This window comes from Scleropages formosus, chromosome 5 (assembly GCF_900964775.1).
Source record: "Scleropages formosus chromosome 5, fSclFor1.1, whole genome shotgun sequence".
In the NCBI taxonomy this organism is placed as follows: Eukaryota; Metazoa; Chordata; class Actinopteri; order Osteoglossiformes; family Osteoglossidae; genus Scleropages; species Scleropages formosus.
The window spans coordinates 24,102,958-24,125,831 of NC_041810.1; the positions used below are offsets into that span (position 1 = coordinate 24,102,958).

Consider the following 22,874-nt stretch of genomic DNA (forward strand, 5'->3'; position numbering starts at 1 on the left):
GTGTCCTGAATTAGATGTGAAATGTGTCACTTATGGAACTTGATGTGAGGAAACAGGCAAAAGAGGCTCAACATTCATGCTAGAATGCTTAGAAGCGGAGAGCAACTGTAAAACATTGGGAGGATTTACATACTAAAGAATGTATCATCTATTACAGGTTTTTTATAGTCATTGTGGAATGCATGAAACCTATCCAGTTATAACTACACTCCATTTTTACCACAAAATGTTACATTTACAGCTGTACGTGATCATCTCTTACACATCAAATAGAGGGCTCTAATTCCATCATCACTAATAATTAGCGTTAAAGACCTACAGCTGTACATGCACCATCTCTAACACAATATTAAAGGCTTTCAGGTGTACATGGGCCATCTCTCAGCATGTATAATCTACAAATCATAAAAGGATCATAACTGAACAATCAGTTTTATTGTGAAAAAACATTGTTGTTGAAACCCCATTTGTGTCTGAGATAAATGAGGTGGACTTTTTTTTTTACTGGATGTGCAGCTCTAATGTAAATAGAAATTTACCAGTTTTATGTGTGTAGATGTAATGTAATAAAATTCAGTAAAAAAATAAGGTGCCAGAATTTGAGAGTAAATTAATAAAAAGTTGATGTCCTAAGTGACCTCACTGCAGGATAACACTTGTATCCATCTTGGGCTTCCAGCACACAGATGGTTTGGACATTATTTGAATATGGGCTCCCATCTTACTGATCTAAAGATCATCATAGAAAACTTGAGAACATATCTGTTACCTGATGAATAAACTGTCTCTATTTGTTTATACCATAGGTGCACATGTGTTTTTGTTACTGTGTATTTATGTGCATGGAAAATGATGCGCGGTATTAGTGTGCGTGACATTATCGTGCATTTTATTAATTTAACGTCCGTGTGTATATTTCGCACAAGTATAGTGCTTTTAGTTTCTTTGTGTTGTGTGCGTTCACACGCAATATATACTAACGTAATGTATGTTCGTGCATATGATGTATGCTGATGTGTGCAAATGTGTAATATACAGTGTATGAGTTTTATAAGCTCAGTTTGTGCATAATGTTTCTGTACACACTATGTGTGCAATATGTGAGGATTTGTGGATGCATTTATTTCTGTGTGTGGGATATCATGGTGAAGACAAAGCTTGCTCCCAGATGGCTGGTACACAGCATAAGCCCACAGCAACTGGTTAGCTTAAACTGCAGAACATGACTATTTATGTAATGGTTTCACAGATCATGAGGCTTGAGGAGAAACTATTCAAACTCCAAATCCATCCATTGCTTCTAGCAGCATACAAAAGAGACAGGAAAGAGACAGGCAAAACTGCAGATATATCCCCCAGGGCTGCCAGAGGCCTCCAGTGAGTTTGCTGTCCTTGGTCCAGATGTCATATTATCCATCCTGTCCCATACCAGTTCAGACAGCAGCAAGCCTGTCTGTATGGCAGAAGAACTTAGGGTCCCATTAATACATGCAGGTTTTCAGACAAACTGGTTACACTACTAAACTATACTAAAGTATGTCACAAAAACAATTACATATATAATTACAATTACAGTTTTTGTGAATAAGTGGGGACTATGAATAGAAGCACAGCGAAATTTATTTCTTTCACACATCACGAAAATAAATGTTTTGCAGTGTTAAACATACAAACAAAATAATTTTTTTGCAGAGAGAAATTAAATTTTTAAAAAAGTACACATATTAAACATATGCAAACATCGGGAGATATAACTGTTTTCATTACTGCTCAGGAAATAATACATTTGTCATATAAAATTGTAAAACAGATTTGCCAGATACAACAGATACATAATTGCCAACTTATTGTATGACAATTGGTGAATGCTGTTCACTGAACATCATCTAGAAGTGTATGGAATGTGGCCAACAAGCCCACAGGTGCGTTTTGATTTGTTTCATACGACTGACGCGAACGCCTTCAGTTGGTAATTGCCGCAATGATATGACACAATAGGCCCAGCAACCTTGGACTTGAAGGAATAATAGCTTCTACAGACTATATCTAAGTCTTAATCTTATCTTAGACAGTTCTACGACTCCTCTTTATATTAGACATATTCACACGGGTCCACTGCCTTCACGGTAGAATGCCCACGAGGGATGGGTAGCCACTGGTACTTGGAACCCCAAAGGTTTATTTTTCTCTTTTCAATTTAGAGTTGTTTTTTTTTCTTTTTTTTTTAAATTTTCCTCTCCACTATTGCCAGCTGGCCCACTCTCTCAGATTTTATGTGTTAAAACTGTAACTGTGCGTCATTTTCAGTGACCTTCTTTTGTACTCCAATCTTATTTAGTGCTCTGTGTCACTGGTAAGAAAAACGCTGTACAAAATAGAGAATTGAATATAACCACCTCTGCACTGTAAAATTAACTGAACAAAGCAATTGTGCAATGCCTAAAGAATGTCGGCACCAATTAGGATCTCCAGAGGCGGCGTATAGATTTCTTTACACTGGTCAGTGGCAAGGCTTTACTGACGAAGTACAGTCACATTCCAAAAGGTTGTCACCATAAGTGTCTGAGACACTTCAAAAATGCCCAGTTGACTCCTGAGGAGCTCTGGGAAACCATTCAATCAATGACTTTGGGGAAAAAAGTCCCGAGGCCTCAGGTGTTCCAGTAAAATGTATAAGAAAATCTGGTTCAAAGTGTATCCCGAACCAGTGCCTTCAGTTAATTTAAGTCAAATTCCTGACTCTTGGAAAATGGCTTTGTCTAGTTTTAGAGAAAGACAAAAATTTGTTAGAATGTTCCTCCTTTTGAATCATGTGGGTTTCAAAATCATAACCAAAACACTGGCATAACTATAGGTTAGAAGCACTCTTTTGTAAAAGCCATTAAACCTAATCAAACTGGGTTAAAGCCAGCTTTGACGCTACTAAAAAATTGTTTTATTGAATTTAAATTAGCTTTAAATTAGTTGCTGAGAGGCAGGAACCTTCTTTGATTATTTCCCTTCTTCCAGCACATAGTTAACAGGGCAGCAAGGGGTTTCTTATTTGTTTTGGAAGAGTTTTAGACTGATGATAACATTATTACGCTTATTCATTTAGCTGACACTGTTCTCCAAAGCAACTTACAATTTTAAGCTACTAACAATTATTTACCCATTTATACAGCTGTGCAATTTTTATTGGAGCAATTTTAGGGTAAGTACCTTGCTCGTGGGTACTACAGCGTGAGGTGAGATTTGAACCTGTGACTTTTGGGTTTAATTCAGCAGCTCTAACCACAATGTTACTATTATTAGCCTCTTTAACCCTTTATAGTTTATCTTTTTCATGCCAATTAATACAAATGATTTTCTGTCACATATCTAAACTGTGTTTAACTTATTACTGCTAGAAAATTTGAATATTTGATCTGAATTTTGTAACTGATTACATGGTGCTAAGTGATCACAGCTGTACAATATTGTAACCCTTTGTTTTATGCATGTGGATATATTTGTGATTTCTTTGTGTACTGTTTCTGTTGGTAGGTTGTTGTGACCCTGTGCTTTTCTGTTATATAGGGGTTTTTTCACATACACATATAGTCATACATTCACATATATCCATTCGAATTATGAGAATTCAACAGAGCTTCATTTAATAGCCATACTTTGTCTTTCTAGGCATTTGAACTCGTTTTGAATTTTGCATGTCTCCCGACAACTGAGCAGCACGAGGCCCTGACGTTTCTTCAGTTCAATTCAGTTTATTTTTATTGAGTGCTCTTCTCACCAGAGTAACACAGAGCGCTGAATAAGGTTGCAATGTTAAACATTTAACATTTAGTACAGGCTTTTTAGCTGAAACTAATATCCAAGGTGACTTACAGTATTAGAGTACAGTAAACTACCTACAATCAACCATCCGTTTATACAGCAGGGTGATCTAACGCACTCATACGCACAGAGTCACGTACTGTGGGCAATTTCAAGTTCTCCTGAAACATGTCTTTGGATTGTGGAAGGTAACCAGGGCACTCAGGGGAAACCCCCGCAGACACAGAGAGACATACGGAGTTTACTCGGGAAGAGCGGTGGGGGCCTTTATATATGTACTTATTCTGCCTGGATTGAATTTTTACAGCTTCTTCTTATAATTGATTACAGTACATTTCTTAAACATGTCTCGTTTTAGGTCCTTAATTTTTGTGTTTGCGCAGGTTATTATAGCACAAGGTTTACGTAGTCACACGATCAGACATGGTTTTCAGACTTGCAGTCAGTGTCAGCAGCAGAGCACTGAACACGTAAAGGCACTACAGACGATTTAGAGTCACCAGGCCACCTGAAACACACGTCTTTGAACTTTGAGAAGAAACTGAAGCACCCGGATGAAGTCCATGCTTTGTTAAGGGTATACGGTATGTAAACAGCAGTGAAAGAGCTGAATGTGCACAGGCAGACAGACAGTCGTTCTGTAGTGTAGCGTAATTAACGAAGGGAAACCACCTTGCTATGTTGTCTTATGATGACTAATGTTAACTACTGAAGTAACTGCCAATGGAATTGTGATATTTTTGCATGAATCAGTGTGATCCTTAGGGCTCAGGAGCATCTCGAAGGCACAACGTTCTTTTCGGGAACGCATTACTTCTCTACAGTTGGGGACTGTACCACACAGTCCTTATATGTTCAACAGAATCTCCCCAAAACATTTTCTCTGCTGAATGCTCTTCATGCTCTTTCACCTTAGTAATATTCTCTAAAAAACTGGAAAAAACTCTCCTTATCAATAAATCAATCAATATAAACTGCAATGGCTGCAATGTCTTATTCAAAGTAAGTGGCACATTTACCAAACTGATTTATTAAGAAATATATATGCAAACTTTTACAAACTGATGCACTTAAAATAATGAATCCTTTCTGTGTATTTCCTAAATATGAAGAAAATCAAGCCAAGAGAAATCGTGACCAAGTGCAGACTGAAGGACACAGACTGGCTGTCGGAATGGGCAGAAAAGAAAACATCTGGGGGTTTGGAATGAAAGCAGCTATGGGAACCCCGCAGCCTGTGAGAGGCCGAGGCAAACCTGCATCTCCTCCTAAACACTCGTTTCCTATGTTTGTAATAACTGGTTCCAAATTCCTCAAAATTTAATCAAGAAAAAATATGTGGTGAAAACCTCAGCATGCAAAATAAATGTCAGTTGCTTAAACACCACGGACAGGCTCAAAGATGTAGGGTTAACCCACTGCAAAAAAACAACAAACTAACCGAACTGGATTAAAAGATCGATATACATCAGTTTGCATTTCTCTTTGTTACTGAAGACATTTTTATTACTGCTCTTATTTTAATTTTCTTCAAATTCAAAATTGAATGCCTGTTTAATCGGTGGTTGCTATGTGTTTTTTAATGTTTTTACTTCTTTGTATTTGACTTTTTTGCTAATTCCATCAGTTTAATATTTGATGTTCTTACATCTGCTGTCGTAAGACAGTACTATAAATTATGACAATAAAGCAGCTTTCAGTTAAATTAAAACTGGATATCACAACATTTGATTTTATATAGCTGATTTTGTATTGTGAACTGAATGTATGTAATGCAAAAAAATAGCATCATTAAATATTGAGTGTATGTTAATTTTTGCAAATTGGACACTGAGATGAGAAGCATGTCAGTTTATCGTTATTTCTCAGCTTGAGGAAACAAAACCTAGGTAATGCAGTAATGTGAGAGCCAAAAGATTAGAATCGAAAAAAAAACATATTTCAAACATAATCAGGGCAGTTAATCATTAGGAATTCTGATATATTTTAAATGTGTCATTTAGTTGATCTCCATTTATGTTGTAGTTTTCAACATTCTAACATGAATTTTGTGTTGCCTTATTGAACTACAGTAAGTTCTTCATAGCTGTAATTATTTTTAGGCAGAACTACCCAATCCAAAGTGTCTTTTACAATATAGTTATATCAACAGTCAGTTGATCTATGTCTGTAAAGTTTGACAAACTCAATAAATTTGGCAGTACTGTCATCATCTAGATGTCACACTACTCTGGTTTTATTGGAAAGGCGTGACAACGGTAGTTTGTAGCTCAAAATAAATAGTTTCATGTAATGGATGTATGATCATGAGAATAAGTTGGGTCTTTAACAATTTGGGTAAATCATACAGAATTCAGGACGGACGTAAAACCTTTTCCGACAGTGTCTGACTCCTCATCAACATGAATATTAAAATCCCCCAAGGTCACGTTGTCATAATTAAATAGGCTAGGAGATTAATACATTTCCTTAATGATGTCATGAAGTATAGGCTGATTAATATTACACACTTGGCAAGGAAATACTTTCTAATGCTATGGTCTGCACTGGAGGTTCGCTCTGTAAATATGTGGATGACCGAAGTGTCTAAATTGCTTCCGCTTTAAAAATTAACAGCTTTGATTTGCATCACAATTAAAAGTAATTCTGGAATCTTTGGAAACCCCTCTGGAGCTTGTTAGGCAGAGTTGCATGGTCATACCTGCAATAAAGTACAATCTTTTCAACTTCAGTCCTTACTCCATGTACGAGGATGTATTTGCAATTTCTTGGTATACTGTTTCTGCCCGTTGGCCTCTCGTCTCCTACTTGAGTACCCCAGGTTCGTACACTAAATTGCTTTAGAAAACTAAAACACCCAGCTGTATAAATGGGTAAACCATTGCCAGTAACATAACATAATAAGGTTCATTGGAGAAAAGCATCCGCTAAAAAATGTAGTGTAATACTCTGGACATGTAAAAGCCAGCTTCACCATCTGTGCAGATAAACTTAGTCACTGAAGTTACCTTAATTGAAAACTCACATTGTCACAAACAGAGGGGCAGGAAATGTGGTGGATGTGAGTTTATTTACACAAACAGGGAACCAAAAGAAGACATCATGGTACACTAGGACACAAGGGAGCCCAAAAAACGAGCACCCAGGAAAGTAGGAACACTGAACAAGTTTTTGCCGTGAGCCTCTCTGTCTCTTTACTTTTACGGTAGATGATAGACCACTGTGAGGAGTTGGTTGCAGAGTATTTAGAGAGATCCGATACTCCATAAAGGCAATATGAAAATACATTTTCAGGATTTTTTTTCTTTTTTTTTTTAAGAATAGAGAACTGAAATCTCCCATTTACGTTAATATTCAGTACTTTGTAGGACCACCTTTAACAGCAATTACAACTGCAAGACTGTTTTGGTCCCCTTGTGAGCAGGGAGAGGCTTTATTATTCAACCTTGTGCTAGGGAATAAGGTTTCTCATGAGGCCAACGACCGGAACAGCTCTCAACTGGCTGCAAGGTATTGAACAGGTTGCACAGCAGCATCTGATTGTTGTGGTGAGTGAAGAGGTCGGACTTGTACCGGATGAGGAGGACTGAACTGGCAAGGCAACAGTTAATCACACAGTTACATATAACTGCAAATAAAGAGAATAGGCTACAGTGCTGCTCATTTTTCAAACAGCAGCTACAGCATTGATGAAAATGTAATTTTGACGTTCCTTGAAACATACTGAGCTCTTTAGTACTGAAAAGCTTGTTTAGTCAGTTTTTTTTTTTTTTTTAAAAATTGCCAGTGTTGCTACCAAATAGCCCAACAAGTAAACCCATTCTGTCCACAAAGATACCCACAGTGGAGAAAAAATACCCACAACATCAGAGGACTACATCAGCTTTGGTAAAGGGTATACAGCCCCAGATAATACTTTAGTTTACTTGCGTCTTGCATGGGAAAACTGACAGCCTATAAGAATCCATAAATGTATGTACAGACAACCCTCACACAGCAGTGTTAATTCACTTCATGAAACACTCCGTTAGGGTTAGGGTCAAGTTTTACTTTTGAGGGGATGAAATTACCATGAGTTCTTATGAAAAGTTATTCATAATCAACAATCAAAATGCATGTTTATGCATGACAATAACTATAATACCTCCCAACATGTCTCAATGTATTTGTAAGAAAACTTTTATGTCTAGTCTGTCTTTTAATGTTTTCATTCATTTATTGCTGCAGAGTCTCGGAAGTGTGGAGCCTATGCTGAAAAACGGGCACGGGTCAGGGTTTTTACTGGAGCCTAACCCTATCTCAGGGTACATCCTGGACAAAACAATTTAATAATTTGAGTCACAGATATTCATAATGGGGGTGCATGCTGCTGCCTTACAACGCCTGGGTGGTGCAAAAAAAAGAATTTCATCCCTGTTTAGTCTGTATGGAGTTTTCATGTTCTTCTTCTGTCTGCGTGGGTTTTCTCCAGGTACTCCAGTTTCCTCCCAAAGTCCAAAGACATACAATTCAGGTGAACTGATGATTGTAACTGCCTGTAGTTAGTGAGTGAGTGAGTGAGTGAGTGAGTGAGTGAGTGAGTGAGTGAGTATGTAGCTGCTCTGCGAGTGACTGGGACAGGAGGGCTTTGTGATAGCTCTGAAAGTGTACCCCCTCCAGCCTTGCACCCAATGCTTATGAGGTAGACTCTGGTTCATTGCAACCCTGCTCAGGACAAGTGGTTACTGAAGTTGGATGGGTGTTTACAAAATTATAGACTTAATAGTTAGGTCTACATATTTCTAACTTATTTATGAAAGTGTTAAAAGGGAACCGTTTATTGCTTGCACTCAAAGGATGAGTTCAATTTCCACTCCTGCAGTAGTACCCTTGAAGATAAAACTATTTCAGTTGTGATTTAGATTTACTTTAATAGCTAGTTGAGGCTGGCTGTGAATGAGATGAAGTAGGAAGCATATAGAGTACAGTTGGTCAACCCGTTATGAACGTTTATGAGAAGTGTTCGATGTCTGTTTCATAAACAGAGCTACCGTAGGAATTAAAATCGTGCACCAAAACTTCACCTGAGGTACCGATAGATGACGATTGTGAATACTGATTGCTGACTTAAGTTTTTAATGACAATGAAAGTGTAAAACAAGGAAAGATGGTGAACAAGCAAAGGGAGAGGAAAAGGAGAGTGGAGATCATCACGTGCCCCACATCCCACTGCCAGACAAGAAGGTAAGGTGACAACCCAGCTCTGCATATTCTCTCTCTTCTACCATCGAAACACAGTGAAGTATATTAGGTATTTGCTTCTGTTTTGAAATGGACAGTTATTTTGCGTTTGGGGCTAAAGCGGCGGGTTACTGCTTAGCATTAACTCATAAGTGATGGTGTGGTGCTTAAATCCTACTGTTTGGTATGACCCTCCAGAGAAAAGCTGACCCAGGCCTACTCCCTGAGGTTGTTTTTCGTGCTTCAGCATGGGAGAAGGATGTCCAGAAGTCACCAGAAGAAGAAGAAAAATTGAATGTTTCACAGGGAAACAGCATTTTAAGCTCCCATTATATTTACTTGAGGGGGGCACGGTGGCGTGGTGGGGCAGAGGATTGGACCGGGTCCTGCTCTCTGGTGGGTCTGGGGTTCGAGTCCTGCTTGGGGTGCCTTGCGGCAGACCGGCGTCCTGTCCTGGGTGTGTCCCCTCCCCCTCTTGCCCTGTGTTGCCGGGTTAGGCTCTGGCTCCCCATGACCCCCTATGGGAAAAGCGGTTTCAGATGGTGTGTGTGTGTTTAGTTGTTCTTCTTTCAGACAGAACTTTTTATAGAGCAGGCATGGCACATTCAGCAGGCAAGCCATTTAGAATCAGAAAATAAAGACTATCGTGGAACTTTATGAACTGTTTTTAAAAGTGTGTGCTGCTTGAGCTGGAGGGCTTCACTGTGCAGAAACACAGATCTGTTGGATTTTGTCGTTCCGAAACCAGCCTACAGTTTGTACACCGTTGGACCTGCAGTTCCCATTTCCATTTATGTGTACAACACGAATAAGAGTGAGAAGAATTTCCTGACTGGTAGTGCTGAGGAAAGACATGTCCCTGCTGCAGAAGATGATCATGGACAAAGTAAAAAGTGAAATTATTTATTTAGCAAAAGGATTTTGAATTATGAGATACAAAGTTTTAGATTAGTGCCCTTGAGCAACATACCATTGTGAAAATCATTATTAAAAAGAAAATATTTTTGATTGGAAATATACTCTTGTACTCTTTTAATTTAACATTTGGAATCAGAAAAAAATAGCGGTAAATGAATCTTTGAGCCTATTTTACCTCAAAAGATTTGGTTAAGTCAGATCTCAGGCTTAACATTGAAACATTTCTGCTCGTTGTAAGTGGATTTGAATCCATATTCACTGGTTAGGCAAACAAGTTAGGAATAAATATACCAGTTTTTACCATGTTGCACCTCCCTTTTAAACTCTTATTCTAAAGCGATTCTAGAGTATCTCTCTTTCATTGGCTTTCTCTGATAACAAATAGGTTCTGATCGGAGAAGTCCTTCACCTGGGAAACCAGGATTCTCTCATGAGTTACTGTATCAGTCACGGTGGAGGGACGTGTGTGGAGCTATACTGAACACCTGGATCTTCAGATGTTCGGCAATCTGTAGACATAACCCTGTGGAGTAGCGTGTCAAGTCCACCGCTGACAAAAACTGGGACAGGAAGAAAAGATAAAAGTAGCATGATCATGGCTTTTACCACCCCACTTATGGCAGCACGTAGAGTACAGTAGTGGTTAGAGCTGTTTCCTTGGACATGGGTTTCACTTTCCACTCTTGCAGTGATACACTTCAGCTAGGTAGTAATCTGGAACTGCTCCAGTAAAACAATTACCAAGCTCTATAAATTGATAAATAATTGTATGTGGCTTATTATAGAAACCTGGCACTGTTGCCTTAGTGAAGAGTATTGGCTAAATAAATACAATTTTTTAATTTTATATTAAATACAACTCACAAATGCAATCCAGAGGATGACATACTCATCAACAAAGCTGTTGAAATACTGGTTGAGGAAGAGGAGGCCAGGTCCAATAAAGGCTGCGTCTTGAAGGTGAAGCTCACTCTTAGTCATGTGGGCCACCTAGTTGGAGGTGACAGATGGGTAAAAGGAGCAGTGGCCAGAAGAGATTTTATGGGTTGCGACTGAATTGACTTCTGACCTCACACACAGCCACGAAATGAGGCAAATGGAACACATTTATATAAATATGCTCAGGAAGGAATCGACTTTGGCAGCACATTAAACACAACTGTAGGTGATTACCATCACAAAAGAAATACAAGAACATAAACTGCATTAAGTAGGTTACCTTAGGGAGAACCATAAGATGATACTGTGGCCAATACGAATGAAACTGCATTCAGTTTCAAAACATTACAAAGCATAGATCTCAGCTCACATTGTAAATTCCTTGCACCAATCCTCCAAAGTGGCATCATTTACCATCATTTATCAGTGGAAATGAAGCCAGCACCCGCTTGCTCGATCCGATCCCATTGACACTCCTACAGACCATCTCCCCGCAACTCTCCACCTTGATCTCCAAGATCATCAACTCCTCGCTCTCCTCCTCAGACAGCACTAATGACTGACCATTTGCCCATCCCTGACCACAAGAACAAGTCTGATGCCTGAATACTGAATACATGACCCTGCGTTTGGGTCCAACTTCCTCTGTGTCCTCTGTTCCGCATGACACCTATCAGACAGATCCTATCAAGTAGTCATCCATCTTCTTTGTTGTGTTTGGTTCTTTTACTTTATGCCTTTGTTTAAGCGCTCTGTGTCACTGCGTGAGAAGAGCGCTCGATTTAAAATAATTTTAATTGAATTGGAAAAAAATGGTCTGGTGGGGCTCCTGTTCTTCTGCTCAGCCTCTCTCAAGTGGTGTCCCACAGGGCTTGGTACTGGGGCAGGAGCGGACTGGCCAGTTGGACTTCCTGGAGGAGTCCAGAAGCCTGGCTGGTTCATCACCAAAGAAAAAGTGTCAGATTAAGTGACGTTGACAGCCGACAAAAGGGGGCGCTAATGCAATCTTTTTTTGCTTATAATAAACCGAAACTGACGTAAAGAAGGGTGGGCTCATGATGGCAAGCAAAAAACGTAAAGATAAAGGCGGTTGGGAGAAGCTAAAAGAAAAAAGAGCAAAGTCCTTAAAGACCGACGCTACAAAATGCAAAAAAATAACAGAGATGTTTGGCAATAGTGTTGCCAGCAGCAGTACACCTGCAGGCAGCAGTAGCCCTAATCCTGAGCCTGATGAGGGAGAGACAGCAGCAGTTGATCCTGAGCCAACGGTTCTGGTGAGTCGCCTGTCAGGACAGTTAAATCAGGTTACCTTTGCCCGCCTCTCTCGCTATAGAGCATGTAGCCTACGAACAGCACTATAGTAAAATCCCAGGACATCCCTAGTCCGAACGTTCGCTGCTATTTATCACTCCGCATTGTCTGACGTGAATATTCCATTCATTCATAATGAGACAGCAGCAATTCTACAACGGGTTACGTTGCTACTACTGAGTTAGAAAATAGAGTAAATGAAGTAGCCTAAGGTGATTGCTCCGATTAACATGTAAGATGAGAATGAGCGAGTTTGCAAAGAATTTGTGCGCACATGGTCACTCATACTCAGCTTGGCTGCAGAATGACTTTTGTCGTTGCGTGGCAACAGTAGACGCCAAAACGATATTATTTTGATCGTGGAATGTAGGCTAACCCAACCGATATCCAAATTCACACCCATTGATTCATCCCGTTTTAAATTGCCCACGAACTGGTCACGAACTCACATGAAAACAAACAGAATTTAACAGTTCCAATGGTGCTACGTGTCAGTTTGCACAATCAGGTGTTCTCACGTTATCTACAGCTGAAATTATAGCAAAACATAACGCAGACAACCACTTTGTTTGAAAATAAACCTAAAACAATGTGTTTGCTTTCCATAACATTCAAAGTGTTATAAGAATATATAAGTAATCTAAGAGTAATTTAGGATTCGTTTAATATTAAGTGACAGATGTTATACTGAGACTTATCTGAAATCAACTTATCTGTATTCATTTGCTTATTCAGGGTGAAGGTAGTTGCAGGAGCGAAAAGCATAGTGTCAGCGACACACACATATGAATACTCAAATTGTAGAATAGTTCTGTCATTTCAGGTTTCTAGATTCTAGGTTTATGTTTATCATTATATGTCATATTATATATACATTTTTGCGTTCTGCCCTTTTCATGTAGATTTCAAATATTTTAGTTCATACAATAATAAATTTATTTCAGTCACCATGGGTTTTGAGATGTTATTTGCCATAAATGCGATACATCGACTGCTGTAATATTGTGAGATAGTAGCGGCTGTTTGTAGTTGTGGTGGGGCCTATTTGGGGGAAAATCCAGGGCCGTTTTTTACTCCCAGTCCGTCCCTGTACTGGGGCCTCTACTCTTCTCAGTCTACACCTCCTCCCTTGGCCCTGTCATTGCCTCCCATGGACTCAACTACCACTGCTACGCCAATGATACCCAGCTCTTCCTCTCATTTCCACCTGGAGCATAAAACATTTCCGCACACATCGCTGCCTGCCTGTCAGACATCTCTGCATGGATGTCTGATCTCCACTTCCAACTCAACCTCTCCAAAACAGAGATTCTTCACCTCCCAGCTGGCCTGTCTTCTTGTTGTGAACTTTCTATCAAACTGGACAACTCACTGATTTTTCCTACCTCCTCGATTAAGAGCCTGGGAGAGATGATTGACTGAAATCTATCTTTATCTCAGGACATCGAAGGCACAGCTCTGATCCACAGCTACATCCTGCACAACGTCCACAGGATCCGTCCTTACTTCACAACTGACTCTGCCGAACTACTTGTCCAGGTCATGGTGACATCCCATCTGGACTACTGCAACGCTCTCCTGTCTGGCCTTTCAACTACCGCCATCAAACCTCTACAGCTGATACAGAACGCTGCTGCCCGAGTTGTGTTTGACTTGCTGAAGTGGTCCCATGTATCTCCCCTTGTCATCTCTCTGCACTGGCTTCCTATAGCTGCAAGGATAAAATTTAAGACCCTGGTTATGCCCTACAAAAGCATCAGTGGAACTGCTCCCAGCTATATACAACACCTGATCATCCGCTACGCCTCTACCAGACTGCTACGCTCTTCCAACTCTGCCTGCTTGGTGGCCCCACACATGAAAGGTAAAGCACGAAGGTTCTCGGTTCTGGCTCCTTGGTGGTGGAACAACCCCCTCCTTACTTAAAGGGTCTTAAAACTCACCTCTTCTGAACTCACTTCAACCATGATCTCTTAAGTTCATGTAATGAGTAAATGTTCATGCACTATAACTTTGAGATCATACCTGTTAAACAATGCATAAACCTTCATGTAGCTACTCCTGAAATGTAACATACATGTTTATATATTTTAAGAAGAAAATTACTAGGAAGGTGATTAGGAACATGCGGTGGTGCGGTGAGTTTGGCTTGTGCCAGCTCTTTGGCAGGTCTGGGGTTCGAGTCCTGCTTGGCGTACCTTGCGACAGTCTGGCGTCCTGTCTGGGGTGTGTCCCCTCCCCCTGCACCCTGTGTTGCCGGGTTGGGCTCTGGTTTGCTGTAACCCCACTCAGGACAAGCGGTTTCAGACAGTGTGTGTGATTAGGAATTGTTGATATTTGGATAAAGTTTTATGCAGCTACTCATATGATGTACATTGGTTCTTATAGTGGAAAGTAACAAACTAACTAGAGGGGGTGCGGTGGCGCAGTGGGTTGGACCGCAGTCCTGCTGTCCGGTGGGTCTGGGGTTCGAGTCCCGCTTGGGGTACCTTGCGACGGACTGGCGTCCCGTCCTGGGTGTGTCCCCTTCCCCCTCAGGCCTTACGCCCTGTGTTGCCGGGTAGGCTCTGGTTCCCCGTGACCCCGTACGGGACAAGCGGTTCTGAAAATGTGTGTGTGTGTGTGTAACAAACTAACTATACTTAAGAATCACACGTCTGCATCTAAGTCTCTCCTTCCGCTAATGTGATGCACACATTGTATTTTCTGAGATTTACTTCACTTTGGAAAAAAGCGTCTGCTACCTGAAGAAATTTAAAAGTAAATGAAGTCACCCCTTTAGTTTGAAAGTACTTCCAGTGCAATTTTCTTCACAACAATTTGTCATGCACTCTAAGACAGTCAGAAAGTGGCAAAAAGGGAGGAGAGAGGAAACAAGCAAAACTCACCACCAGCTTGATGGAAATCTTGGCAGTGACCAGGCCAAAAGTAAGTATGTAGAGGCAGGGATGGAGCTCAAAAAGCTGGGAGGAGGATTTCTTAAAAATGATAAATGCCATTGTGAGGATGAGGCCAATATGTAGTCCTGGTGAAAGTACACTGGTGCCCTGTAAGTAATAAAACGTTAGTATAGCTCCTAAAGGAAGTACTGTTGTTTAACATGTTAGTTTAGAAAAGAAGTAACAAAAGGGGGTAATGCCACGTTCTAATACCTGGGGTGTGCTTATTTTTTCCACATGGGAATATTACATCAGTTCAGTTTTTTGTTGAATAAATGACTGAAAAATAAAATTTTCATTGTGTTTTTGTTCAAGTATATCACCTTTACAGAAACTGTTTAAATGAAGATCAAATGTCTGCATATCCAAATATGCTGAAAGAAGCAAAGTTTTCCATTGGATGTACTTACTTTCTCACATGACTGTAAATAGTAGTGGATGGAATAATTGCTTTTGTAGGGAGGACTAAAGCTTAAGGATACATTTTTTATTTTCTTAAGAATAACTTTTAAAGCGACCTGTTATAATTGTAAATGAGTCTTTTTGTAATGGCATTTTCATTGTGAGGGCTCTAAAATGCCAGTATGGTTTCAAAGCACTTTTTTGTACACTTACTGCTACGGTGGAACCATTCTTGCCAACACCTCCACTGAGGATGACCTGGAAGTAGTTGTGGGTAGAGGATAGGAAGCCAATGATGATCCCCAGGGTGGGAAGAGTGCTCAGTTTCATACCTAACATGGGCAGCTGATGAGCAACACAGAGATGTTTAACATTTTCTGCATGTACCACGTGTTGCAAGATGTCGTACAGCTAGTTCATATCTGTGAGTAATCTGTTGTCATGACAATAGATACCCTTTATTACCTTGTTGCTTTTCTGTGTGCTCTACCTGCTACCAATGCCTGGTCAATTCAGAATTTATTGAGAAAATTCAGGAGCTGGAAGAACGCATAAGAATCCTGTGGGACGTTAAACATGATGAATCATTTGATCTTCTCGGATGAGTTGGTGAGCTCCAAGCTGGGTGTAGACCTCCCAGGCCACTCTGTCTGCAAGGAGAGGTCCATGGGCTGTCACCAACTATCCCACCGGGTTCTCCACAGCATGCCTCCTGGGTCTCTTATGCGTTCTTTCAGGTCCCATATTGTCTGTAAGTTCTGAATTGACCAGGAATTAGTAGAAAGTAGAGTCATATGACAACTCCTTCCTATCCTTGTTACCTCTGTTAGATAAGGAGTACCTCAGGGTTGTGTACTGGGACCGTTACTGTTCTTCTTGTGTATGTTTAATATTATATTGCAGGTTATATTATCCTGAAAAATATTAATTTGAATTCATATACCAATTATACACATCTTTCCATCAAGCCTTTACATGTGCTTGCTATTAAGAACATGTCCTTTCAATGACATCAAGGCATGAATGGGTGCCAACTATATTGTTTTGAATGCAGATAAAATAGAGCAGCCGTAAACCCTTTCAACTGATTATCAAGGACCTACATTTCAGCACTGCACCTCTTCTGTAAGGAATCTGTGTTCCTTGACCAAGACTTGTCTTACACTTCATATCAATGCAGCTATGAAGACTTGTTTCCTGTAACTGAGGAATACCTCAAAGTTAAAGCCTTTTCTCTTCGGATGAGGTACGGAGAAGTTAGTGCATGCCTTCATTGCCAAAAGGATTGACTCCTGCAACCCCTTGCTGTCTGGCTGTCCTGCTTACTTTCATTGCCCCAGTTCATCTCATCCAGAATGTTGCAGAGGGTGACCCATTTGAACATTATGGCTTAATTGCATAAGGCTGAGACAGGGAAGAAGAGCTGACAGTTTAGTAGCGTAGTGGTTGGCGCTGCTGTCTTTGGACCTAAAGGTTTCAGGCTTGAATCTTGCCTCTGGCTGTAGCACCTGTGAGTGGGGTACTTAAAAATTGTTCCAGTAAAGTTACCCAGCTGTATAAATGGGTAAATAATTGTGTCAGTTAAATGACTAAATGTAATTATTGATAAATGTTATTTTTGTTCACACATAAAGATATGCATTTGTGAAATTAAGACTTATATGGTTATAGGTGTATGTTACAAACAGGTAGATCAATTTGCATGCCTATAGCTAAATTTGTGTCATACCTTACTCTCCCACAGTCTCACTCCTCCAAAAGCTGTCATAATGTACATGATGGTGATGGCAATCTGAACCTCAGTGACATCCAGGCTAGGGGAATGGGTCAGAAGAAAAATAAACCACATTTATATCAAATGTCACGCTGCTGCCCACTGTTGAAAGTTACAGTTGGTAACAATGCTGCAAGTCAATTGTTATTGTCTGAACTCAGATCAGATTTAAAGAAGGTGGACTTACAGCCCAAAGCGAAGTGTGCCAGACACATAAGTCTGCCAGTGTGCACAGAAGAACATGAACATGCCCACAAAGCCACAGAAGAACATCCAGTTGGAGTATGCCCCGATACCACAGGATATACATGTTCCAACAGCAACAAAAACTGTGAAATAGAGCACAGTTATCAGTACAAATTGAAAGTGTACAACTGTTCCAGTAGTTTTAACATCAGGAAGCTACTTTTCCTGTTTTCAGCTGTGCCACTTTTAATTTTGTGTAAATCAGTTCAAGTAGACACACAACACACAAACATTGACTGAAACCGCTTGTCCCAAGTGGTATCATGGCAAACCGGAGCCTAACCCTGCAACACAGGGTGCAAGGCTGGAGGGGGACGGGACGCCGGTCCATTGCAAGGCAGCCCAAGCTGGGCTCGAAGCCCAGACCCCCCAGAGAGGAGGACCCGGCCAAACCCGCTGTGCCGCTGCACCCCCCTCTAGTTCAAGTAGAGAATGTGTCAGTGTTTCTGTAATTCAAACAGATGTATTTCGATTATGGCTGTTGAAGAAAAAGCGGGAACAGTACTTGTGGGAATGACAGCTGATTGTCCTTATCATAATGCACTTCTAATGAAAGGGGCGGTACCTGTGGAGACAGCATCACAGCCATGGTCAAACAGTTCTCCAAGTGCTGAGCTGCTGTTTGTCCGTCTTGCTTGCTTCCCATCAATGGCATCCAGTGACTGGTAAATGAAGAGACCCAGTGCACTAAGGATAAAGACCCATGCTGGAGCCTAGGATACAGAGAAGAAGCAGTCATAGCTTCGAGGTTTACCGTATCCCTCACACCAGGGCAAGAGAAATAATTCAATTCAATTCAATTTATTTTTATAGAGTGCTATTCTCACACAGTGACACAGAGCACTTTAACACAGGCATAAGGCAAAAAAAACAACAAATACATCAGAACAAAGAAGACAGCTGTATATAAAGGTAGTTAATTAAACCACAGTACGTAACACAGCGAAAGATTTACTCTTCGTGTAGCTACAGTTAACAGTAGGAAGAGTTTATCCAAGAACAGTGGTTCTCAAATTATCTGTTGACCTGAAAGCCTTTCAAGTGGGATCTCGCAGTCTTTCTTGTTATGTACATTTACATTTATTCATTTAACAAATGTCTTAGTCTCACAGAAAAAAAAAAAAAAAAACAAAAAGTGCATCAATATAAAGTCAACCTGAATAACCATACAATGTGAACAGAAGAGGTAGACCCCAACCAATACACCAATCTGTCAGTGCAAGTGGAAACCTTGAAACTTCCTCATTACCGTCTTTCTTGCTGCTGCCTGTACAGATATATTGAGGAACCAAGGTTCATCCGACTAAGGCATTTGTGGATTTAGTGGATGCAAATAATTTATGGATAAGAGTTTGGTTAAGGTGGGGGGTGTGATGGCGCAGCAGGTTTGACCGGGTCCTGCTCTCTGGTGGGTCTGGGGTTTGAGTCTAGCTTGGGGTGCCCTGTGACGGATTGGGGTCCCCTCCTGGGTGTGTCCCCTCCCCCTTCAACCTTACGCCCTGTGTTGCTGGGTTAGGCTCCAGTTAACTGCGACCCTGCTTTTGATGACCGGCTTCAGACATTGTGTGTGTGTGTGTGTGAGTTTGGTTAAGTCTTGAAGTATTTATGTTGAGAAATTATCTAATGCATTAAATTTACAGACATTAGTATCAGTGGTTTCTGAAGACTGGCCACCTGGTCGCTAACTGCATAGGCCTTCACCACTGCCCTCAAGTGAGGAAGAGAGGGCCATCTCTCCCACAGTTGCTCCAGCTGAAACCCTCCCATGATGGAATGGCATGTTCTGAGCAGTGCCAGATAGGGAGAGCAGCAAGACAACTTCTGGCAAGAGTTGCTAGGGAAACAAGGAAAGCAAAGGCATGGGCTAAGGTAAGGGATGGGTTAGCACTGGCCATTGTGAGCAAGTCCGCTTTGACCAGCACAGCTGCCGTGTCCCTGGACAAAGAAGACTTTGTTATGCCTGGTCCCATGAACATAGAAAAGAACTTCACCAAAGTAACCAGGAGGAGGAAAAGACACAGGAAGGGTACCAGTGCTACATAGGAAGACAGAGAAAATCTGTCCTCGACAGATAAATCAGATCATTCAAATGAGGTAGTTATGGATATTTCACCACTGCCAGGTCAGGAGCTCAACCGACAGTTGTCAGGAGCCCCAGCTCTAGGGAGGTAGGGACCTGAATATTGTCAAGTAATAACAATGATTTAATGATTTCAGTTTTCGTTTTTTTTTAGTATTGTAGTGTATGTTTGTTATTTGATTTTTTTAGAAGTGTGTGCAAGTTATTTACTATGCTTTTAGTGGCTTTTGTCTAGAAATATTAAATGTTGTGAACAATGGCTAAATTTCATTGCACGGTGCAAGTTGCACTGTAATTTTAGTTGTTATGGTTTGAACGTGGTGGCGCAGCGGGTTTGGTCGGATCCTGCTTTTCGGTGGGTCTGGGGTTCGAGTCCTGCTTGAGGTGCCTTGTGATGGACTGGCGTCCTGCCCTGGGTGTGTCCCCTCCCCCTCCAGCCTTGCACACTGGGTTAGGCTCTGGCTCCCCGTGACCCCACTTGGGACAAGCGCTTTCAGTGTGTGTGTGTGTTTTACAAGTCAAATGACTGAGGATTATTTCAGTAACTGAAGTTGTTTTTACATAGTGTATATTAAATGTATCCAATCACTACATTTACATTTATTCATTTAGCAGGAGCTTTTCTCCAAAGTAACACACACATCTGAGAACAATACAAAAAGTGCATTACATCAAGAGAAGGAGGGATTTGAATGCAGACAGGTGATTACTGAGTACAGTCAACTGAATAAACCAGTATACATTATACATGTAGCTACACATTGACTTTTCGATTACTAAACAAATTAGTAAAAAAGTGACCCCGTGTGGGACGAGCGGTTCTGAAAATGTGTGTGTGTGTGTGTTTAAACGGATAACAAACATGTACAAGACAGTTTATTGAGCACTTAGGATATCAGGAGAGAAATTGGTCTGAAAGAGATGAGCTGTGAAAATGTATAAGCTGTCAAGTTATTTGCGGAATAACGTGTTGCGTAGAGGGTAAAGTGCGCTTTGGACGTGCGTAGTCCATATTTTTTGGAACAGGTAAGTGGCCTGCGGCACAAAACACAATCCTTTTGGAATACTCGAACATGCAATGCCCTGCTGTGCAGTAGAGCACAGGAAGATGGTGAAGCTCTACGTGGGGAGTCTCAAGGGGCCTGAAGTGAGGTGCCATATGCAGTCAGCACACAGCCAGCATGCTTTGTAAGAGGACAAAGTTTACATTAACAAACAGATAAGAGCAAGGACTGACACAGGAGAAATGAAATACTTCGGAGGGGTTGTTTGTTACCGTGGAACGTGCAGTTTGGACTTTGTGTCTCCGCTGAATCCCTATCTCGCTGCTGTATCGATCTTTTTTTCTCTTTCGTTTTTAGACCCACTATTTTTAAGAGAGAAACAGAGCAAATAGCAGACGAAAGCTCAGACAATTCTTCGATCTTATTCTCGCTTGTAGGGACCTGTGTCTGTATCCATAACAAAACACAACACAAAATCCCAGAAATGCTAAACGTTTTTACAGTCAGAAGCAATTCGTTCAGCTTAAACTGTCGGAGTAGGATCATGTGTTCCTCTGTTTCCGTGTTCCGTCAGTTAGGACTGTTCTCCACACGTCGTCTGAGTCCTACAAGACCGATGCCAAAGTTAAACCCTTAGTTTCGCTATAGCCCAACCAAACCACTTTGCTCTTCTCCTTTTGCCCGCTTGGTGGTCCAGCATACAAAAGGTAAAGCAAGGAGGTTCTCGGTTCTGGCTCCGTCGTGATGGAACGACCTCCCCCCTCTCACTCAGAACTGCTGAATCCTCGTCCACATTTCAAGAGGCTCTTAAAACTCACCTCTTCCAGACTCACTTCACCCATGATCATCTCTTAAGTTCATGATCATGCTCGGATCAATCCTTTACAGAGCCACGCCTGCAACGTAACGCAAATGTTCATATGCATTTAAAAAAAAGACTAGTAGGAAGGTGATTAGGAATCAGGGAGATTCTGGTAAAGTTTTACGCAGCCACTTGTGTGATGAGCGTCGGTTTATTATACACCTGGTGAAGGAAACAAACTGACTCAGTCATTGCACTTAAGAATCACACATGTCTGCAACTATGTCTCTTTCTCCAATCACGCAATTCACAAATTGTGTGTTTTCTATGAGATGTACGTGGCTTCGGAGAAAGAAAGGCGTCTGCTAAATGAATGTAAATCATGTAAACGTGAACCCACCTCCTCTGTCGCAGACGGGCAGAAGTAAACCAATATGACAGTGGTGAGCATGTTGATGAGGAGCCCGGTGACAGTGAGGGTGTTCGGCGCTACCCAGGTCGGGATGTGCCGGACCAGCCAGTTCCAGTACACCTGGCAGGGCGGTTCGAGCAGAGAGCGGCCGGTAGCGCTGTACCGGTGCTCCCGCAGCCGCTTTAGCTGGGGGGCCGACAGCGGACGTGGCCACAGACACAGCAGCAGCAGGGACATGATGATGATGATGATCCTCGATCCTGCCCAGTGCCCGGCTTCAGCAGGTCGTCCTTCACACAAGATGAGAATTCCAACGCAGCGCTGACAAACAAAGTGCCCGGAAAAGCACGACGATAGACTAGACACTAGTATTATTACTGTGACGCGCTCGGCACAGCCACAGCACAGCACCGAACGCGATTCGTGTCCCCGCGCGCCGCTCTCACCTGGGCTGGGGCTGTATCGCCGAGCGGGACAAGAGTCCGGTGCGGAAGCGCGCGAGCTGGGGCGCTTCGAAAGGAGAAGCGGAGCGCGTGCTGCACCGGCGCGCGCAGCAGCTCGAAGGAAGTCTCGCTCCAAACTTTGTACTGAAACGTATAATTATTTTTTTTTCCCTGCTCCTATTTAGCTTGTTATCTCGCTTTGCTGGGGCAGTTGGTGTAACTGAGACTTTCTCTTTTGTTGGTGAAATTCACTTCTGTGTGACTAAGTTGTAGCCCTGTACCTTTTCTTAGTACTGTTACTCTTATTATAATCATGTGGTTTATTGTTCATTATTATTTTAGTATTTACTCACGTATATTGTTCTTTATATTACTCACCACGTTATTCATCTTTGTTTGTCTTTCATTTCTGTCTGTGAAATGGCCTGCTGTACATGTTCCTGGAACATAGTGTTTCTGCTGGTAAAATAAAAAAATTGCGCTAAACTGGGACTGAGTGAAGAAGACCTTGGAAGGTCTTTGTGTCTGGTACAAGGAGATAAAACAGGTCAAGCAGCGTAAAAAGATACAG

At 41.3% G+C, this 22,874-nt stretch overlaps 2 protein-coding genes across 5 annotated transcripts in view; one reads left to right on the forward strand and one right to left on the reverse strand.

The window, feature by feature from the left end:
- LOC108942188 (ankyrin repeat and sterile alpha motif domain-containing protein 1B-like) overlaps positions 1–5,206 on the forward strand; it is a 34,714-nt gene extending 29,508 nt beyond the window's left edge. The window contains exon 12 of the mRNA XM_018765334.2: positions 4,926–5,206. Within this exon, the coding sequence (XP_018620850.1) occupies positions 4,926–4,950 (25 nt within the window). The 3' untranslated portion in view covers positions 4,951–5,206. The remainder of the gene's footprint in view (positions 1–4,925) is intronic.
- A 4,309-nt stretch (positions 5,207–9,515) lies between these two features.
- On the reverse strand, positions 9,516–22,422 carry LOC108942231 (cholinephosphotransferase 1-like). Of its 4 annotated transcripts, none has more exons than XM_018765396.2 (9): positions 21,849–22,215; positions 18,128–18,275; positions 17,504–17,645; positions 17,272–17,356; positions 15,756–15,887; positions 15,090–15,248; positions 10,816–10,941; positions 10,361–10,511; positions 9,516–9,551 (listed from the first exon to the last, which is right to left on the reverse strand). In XM_018765396.2, the coding sequence occupies exons 1-8, from the start codon at positions 22,095–22,097 to the stop codon at positions 10,395–10,397; spliced, it is 1,158 nt and encodes a 385-aa protein (XP_018620912.2). In that variant the 5' UTR covers positions 22,098–22,215; the 3' UTR covers positions 9,516–9,551; positions 10,361–10,394. The 4 variants fall into 4 exon arrangements, with proteins under 4 accessions (XP_018620912.2, XP_018620914.2, XP_018620913.2 ...); XM_018765398.2 differs by lacking the exon at positions 9,516–9,551 and adding an exon at positions 22,307–22,422 and having other exon boundaries at positions 10,104–10,511; positions 21,849–22,150; XM_018765397.2 differs by lacking the exon at positions 9,516–9,551 and adding an exon at positions 22,307–22,422 and having other exon boundaries at positions 10,104–10,511; positions 21,849–22,181.
- Positions 22,423–22,874: the final 452 nt, after the last annotated feature.

Coding starts and splice junctions, on each gene's coding strand:
- LOC108942231 (XM_018765396.2), bottom strand. CDS start 22,097: ATGTCCCTGCTGCTGCTGTGTCTGTGGCCACGTCCGCTGTCGGCCCCC. Junction 17,646..18,127: donor CTGTGATGCTGTCTCCACAG/GTACCGCCCCTT, acceptor TCTATTTCACAG/TTTTTGTTGCTGTTGGAACA. Junction 15,888..17,271: donor TGAGACTGTGGGAGAGTAAG/GTATGACACAAA, acceptor GTTGCTCATCAG/CTGCCCATGTTAGGTATGAA.